Genomic DNA, 6309 nt, shown 5'->3' on the forward strand with positions numbered 1-6309 from the left:
ATTTCAGTTGTCCATTTTTCAGTCGGCCATACTTTTAGTTCCTCCCAAACATTCACTTCAGATTATTATATTTGCGATTGATTACCTATCTTGTTGGTTTTACAGCGATATCATGCAGTACAACAACACTTTCTACTCCTACAATTGGTGCCGAGGATGTCACTGACATGACTTCTTTTTGTCTAAAACGAACGGAAGTGACTTTAGACAAGAGCGGCATAACACAAAACAGTCGCAGTCAGAGGAGACTAATATATATATATATATATATATATATATATATATATATATATGTATATATATATATATTTATATATATTTGTGTATATAAAATCCAAATCAAAACAACGGACAGCGTTTTTAAATAGCACATTCGAAAAATAACCCCCACCCAAATTAATTGGTTTTTGATACCATAAAGCGGGAATGGCAAATATCATATCAAGAAGCAATCGCAAATTTAAGAGCCGGAATTGGAGAAATTAATTACCAGATCCTTTCTGACACCAAAAAAAAACAAATGTACCCTTGGAAGCTGATACCCTGGGTCTCATTGCAGCATTTTGGTGTTGTGGAGATCAACAACCGGAATTCGAAAGCCTACAGATCGAGAAGAATAAAAAAGCGGAAGAAAAATAAGGCATAAAAGCATTAGAGATGTTTCCCATTTTCAATAGAGTAGATTTCTCCAAACACTATTTTCTCTGTAGGAATTTGACTGTCAAGACCAATCATAAAGCATCATAACTAGCGCCATTAAAAACTACAAAGTGATAGAAATATACAGCAGCAACCTGTGGTAATCGCGACAACTAATTTACGCCTTTGATATCAGACAATGTAAAAGCCAACTAATGGGTATCAAGAATTTGGTTTTCTAAAAGTCCCACCGAAAAAGTGGAACAGAAGACATTTATTCCAAAACTTTGATAATCAATTTTTACGATTACGCCATGAAGGTCAAAAATACACCACTCCTCGAATCAATGTCAATGCACGAGTAAGCAACAAAATTAGTAAACCAATAAAACACCCGGTGTCTGAAACGCAGAAAAAATTGCAATTTAGCGCCAATTAGGTAAATACAGCCAAATAAAGCTAAGGAATTTCAGCTGAGGACTTCAAAAAGAGTCGAATCAAAACGATTGAATACTATACTTTAATTATTTATTTTTAGCCCCAATCCGTTCACACAATTTAGTCACTGAAAACTTTGAGATATCAAAACTCAAAAACCAAGTGAAAGGTAAGTTTAACCAAGTGAAAGGTAAGTTTTATTTTAAAATGCTGATTGCAGGTTCTACACAGATTAGATGGATGTGTAGCTTTGCTTTGTTTTGTTGTTTTTTTCAAATTTGGCTTTAATAACTCTGGAATGTGTGAATGAAATGTGTTTACCTTTTAAAATCTCTTTAGTTGCCGGTTGATTATGTTTCGGCAGGATCTTGTAGTTAAGAATTGGAGATTGCTGAATTTGGTCAGAAACTGCTGTTGCTTTAGAAATTCTTGTTCCGACCCACTTTATTGGTGGAGGAACTATATAATCAACCGGTTTTTATTGTTCAGTCAAAATTCACCGATCAATATTTTAATAGACGAGGGTTGTGAATTTATCACTATTGAGCTGGTCAAGCATAGAATTGCTTGTCAAAAGCAAACTAAAACTTTTTGAACGTTAGCGTAACTTCCCTTGTTTTGTACTAAATTTTCTTAATTTCCCTAATATTCGATCAATTTGCTAAAAAAATTGATTAAATAGTTTACGAGAGTCTCATTGGTAATACGTTTGAAGAGAAAAGGCAATTTTTTTGAAAAATCAAGCATTTTCTTTTTTCATGAAAATGGCATCGAATACGCTTTTTGGCTACCTTTGTCCAGTTTGACTGTTACAGTTGACAAAAAACCGCTGACCCAGTCTTCCTTTACTCAGATATTACCTTACTATACCTTCGGCTTCTCAAACAAATTTCTGAAAATAACATTTTTGCAGCCTTTCGTTAGTTTAAGCCGATATTTAGTAAAACTGCATAATATATTTTTGACTAATTATTATTTTCTTTATTCACAAATATTACCCAATGATTTAAAACAATTGCGTTTTTTAACAGCGGGGAAGCGATAGCAACGCCATAGTGGATTTTTCAAAAAAGGATACAGATTGTGTTTTGGGTCCGTCCATTATAAATTTTTTTCTGGAATTTTTTATCCGAATTATGTCAACCTTAAAATTTTATTGACTTCTTCAGTTTAGCCAGCACTTAATGTTCGTTTTGTAATCTAATAATTAAATCTAACTAATCAGATGGTTAACTCGGCATTGAGGAAGCTAATAATGAAACTATCCAATGCTTTTGGTTGATATACTATGATTTTTTCAGTAATACAACTCAATAAGTACCCAAAAATCTTTCCTGATATATTGACCCTTTGATCAAAGTAGCTCTTTCCGCAACATTTGGAAAATTTTTGGCTTTAATGAAGAAGGAGAAGCAGCAGGACTGGTTTTGGTTCAGTTTTGGAGCTTTTCGGATTGTAATAGCGTGCTGTATATTTCCTTTTGAAATATTTTGGCATATTTTTATTTTTATGTTAGTTGGAGACCAGAAAGATTCCAAATCAGAACCTAGTTGAGACCAATGAGCAAACATAATAATTTCTGTAAAAAGCATATTTTTTGGCTTGAACACCGTTTGCTTAAAATACTTTGTCAAATTTTGATTTCTATTATATTTGTTGTTAATTAGTAGTCTATTGATTTAATCTATCTAAAATGTCCAATAGGCTTCCTAAGCATCAGAAAATTATTCTATTCTGCATTTGTTGAAACTTTTACAGTTGTTTTGTCTTTTTGTTTTAAAAACAAAGATTTTATTTTTAGATTTGACAATTTCATTCCCATTTCCGCCATCTTTTAGCGTATTCTCAATAAAGAGAAGGGTCCGAATTAATGGAAGTAAAGTAAAACGTAGTCATCTTGTTTTATTTTTTATATAATAGTTTCTAGCATTGTTGCTACGAGTTTTCTTTTCCTTTAAAATTTTTGAAAATAATCACAATTTTTGAAAATCATCGTGTCCAATCATCACAGTAATGGCACATTTATTGCAAGTCGCATATCACATTAAAGGCGTTCGAAAACGAAGCAGTCGATTTTTTTCAAAATTTTTAGTGAATAGATGCTGATTATACAGACTGACAACATTTCCTTGCAAAATTGAATGGATTTTAAACAAAATTTACCTGTATTTGTTTTCTGTGACAATCTGGATACCGACAAGTCTCATTGACTTGGCATGGAAGTGTAAAAAAAACATTGACTGATTTCAGTTCATATCTATGGGCTTTCATGACTTTGAATTTAATAGATTCCTAAAAGTGTAAAAGTATTTGCTAAGTTTGCTCTTTTCATTTTCTGTCTACTGGTTAATTAGTCTCATGAAAAAGAAGTCCTATTTAGTTTCTGGTGAAATACAAGTTGTTTGGTTTATTTTAGTTTTTATCAGATACTTATTTGATTTTTTCATTATATTTTGAAATTTAAGAATAAACAGATATTTAATGATTTTTGGTCGTAAGTAATGCTTGTTGTTTTTATTTGATTTTCTCGTCTGTCTTGTCTCCTTCTCTCCTCAATTGCAGGAATCATAGGCACTGTAAAGAGTTTATGTTTAACTGATATAGTGGCTTGAGCTTAAGGTGATTTTTCAAATCGATACACCAATTACTTTCGAAGAGTAAGTGATTTTTGAAAGTGTTCCATCTCTTCCTCATTTGGTGGACAATTAAGTCAAAAACGTGTTGGTCGGGGTCGTAACATTATGTGCGAACGCACAATTCTGAGCGTCCTTTTTTTCAATTTATGTTTAAGAAGAGTATTTAGAACTAATCGTTTTGGTTATTTCAATATTTATATTTTCATTTTAGTTCTTTGTGAAATTTTGTGGTGAAAACATGCGAATAAAACTAATTTCAGCAATCATCAAAACAATTTCTTGTTTTGTTCGATAAGAGAATTTTTAATAAGTTAAACCATAAGTAGAAGCAAATTAAAGATAATCCACGTGTTGACGTATAAGTGCCATTGAAACGCAAGCTCGCCTTTCTCTAACCACAGATATTGTCACCATTGTTGATTTAAACTTAATAATGCTTTAAAACTTATTTGAATGAATTGACTTCAAAGCAAAATGTAAACTAAATACACTGGTTTGAGCGCCTATTTTATAACTTCCCAGATTTTGGTCCAGACCGAAATTGAGCTATGATCAGACCCAATCGAGCGCACACCCCTGTGTTCACAGACCGAAATTACAGGGTCTGGAAAGCGGTTCAAGCGCACAATAGTCTGGACCATGGTCTGATTTCGGTCTGATCAGAGGTCAATTCGGCCTGGATGGTCTGATCATAGTCTTTTTAGTCTGGACCATGGTCTGGGTTCGGTCTGATCAGAGGACAATTCGGCCTGGAAGGTCTGATTTCACGTGCATTATTTTTTCAATTTTTTTGTTTTTTTTTATTGAGGGATGTTGGCTCTGCCAAGAAGCAACAATAAAGCAGCGTTCCGATCAGAGACTAATCTAAAGTCCGATGACTCTGATCAGAAACAAGGAGTCCAGCTGATAGCAAATGCCGGTCCCCTCAAGAGGAAATTTTGATTAACTGAAGATCACGACGTTTCTTGGGGAAAGCTGTCTAAGTTCATCCATTGAGTCAGAAATATGAACTAAGGGGTATGGTAAATAAAATTTTTTTCTCAACAGTTAGGCTTCGTTTTCATTAGCAATATTTTCAGAATTGGCTTTTCCTTAAATGATTTTAATACTGCAAACACCAGTTTTTATGAAAGGAGTATATTATAGCAAAATTAAGAAATTTGTTCATAATTAAAATCTTTCTCTGATCAGACTATTTTGAGCGCACTTGAGTCTGATCATAGTCTGATTAAGGTCGGGGCAATGGTATGAAATTGAGTCTGGACCATGGTCTGAAGATGGTCTGATCATAGTCTGTTTATAGTCTGGACAATGGTCTGAATTTGGGTCTGATCATAAGCGCACTATAGTCTGGAGAGTGGTCTGGGTTCGGTCTGATCAGAGGACATTTCGGTCTGGAAAGTCTGATCAGAGATCATTTTGGTCTGGAAGGTCTGATCAGAGGTAACTTCGGTCTGGAAAGTCTGATCAGAGGTCATTTCAGTCTGCATAGTCTGATCATAGCTCAATTTGGGTCTGGACCTAAACCTGGGTTGAGTTTATAGCCAACCCATTGATATTTACGCACATAGGGGTTGTGCTGCATAAAGTTTTGTAATGATTTTCTGCAGGTTTAAGTAAAATTTATGAAGGGCTCTCTGAAAATGGCATTCAAACTTTTTTGCAAAACATTTTGAAGTACTTTCTTATTTTTGCCAGATTGAAGGCTTTAGTTGAGTTTGCGGTTCACGTTTTGACCATTAATTATTTCTCGTCGAACAATAACTGCTACCGAAAACAAAATTGGAAAATGGGTAGGCATACATCAAAAAGTAGCACTTGTTTTTAACTTGGTTGATTCTGTTTGTTTACGAAGCCTGAAAAATTTGAAAGTTATTGAGCAAACTACACTTGCCTCTGACCAGACTAAAGTTCACTCAAATCCGCCTCTCATCAGAGTGTCCTGTTCTCTCTAGACTATAATTTTGTTGATCAGTAACGAGATGTGCTCTCGAATTTGATCAGGTCATTTCTATCGGCAACATGAAAAAGATAATGCGATCCATTGGCATAACATGTATTTTGGCTTAATTTGATAAAAAGCAGCTTACTCTTTTTTTTCAGAAAAAATAAGCAGTAAATCTAATGACAAGTCCAGTTAATGACAAGAGAAAGTTAATTCCTTACTCGGCGCTTTTCTTCTCCATGAGTCGTTTAATGGAGGATGTGAAGGCAGATTCTTTTTCAAATTTCTTGTGATGTACGTCCCAATTCTCAATCAAGCTCTGATTGAAGTCAATGCTGAAGCTATTAGACATACACGTTGTGCTGTCGGCCAGCATTCCTGCGAAGTCCGAGGCTCCAGCAACTAGCTTGACGTTGCTGCACACATCTAGTTCGAAGTCAATGCCATAGAAGAGGAAGCCTGAAGAAAATAAATTTTTCCACCTTTTTTCTCATTTGTTGACATATTTCAACCAATTTCCGTCACGTATTATTTGACTTTTTCTCCCTACTTATTAAAAGATAATGTTTTCCCCGTACTCATTCATAAATTCTAAACCAATGGCGCTGCTAATACGCGAACTTATAAGTTAGTTTACCTTGACATGTATTC

At 34.2% G+C, this 6309-nt stretch overlaps 1 protein-coding gene across 1 annotated transcript in view; it reads right to left on the reverse strand.

The window, feature by feature from the left end:
* Positions 1-6309, reverse strand: part of LOC142341324 (uncharacterized) — a 58897-nt gene that overhangs the window by 46027 nt on the left and 6561 nt on the right. The window contains exon 2 of the mRNA XM_075392248.1: positions 5880-6117. Coding sequence (XP_075248363.1) covers positions 5880-6117 — 238 coding nt within the window. The remainder of the gene's footprint in view (positions 1-5879; positions 6118-6309) is intronic.

Source organism: Convolutriloba macropyga, chromosome 6 (assembly GCF_964194025.1).
Source record: "Convolutriloba macropyga chromosome 6, txConMacr16.3, whole genome shotgun sequence".
Taxonomy (NCBI): domain Eukaryota; kingdom Metazoa; phylum Xenacoelomorpha; order Acoela; family Convolutidae; genus Convolutriloba; species Convolutriloba macropyga.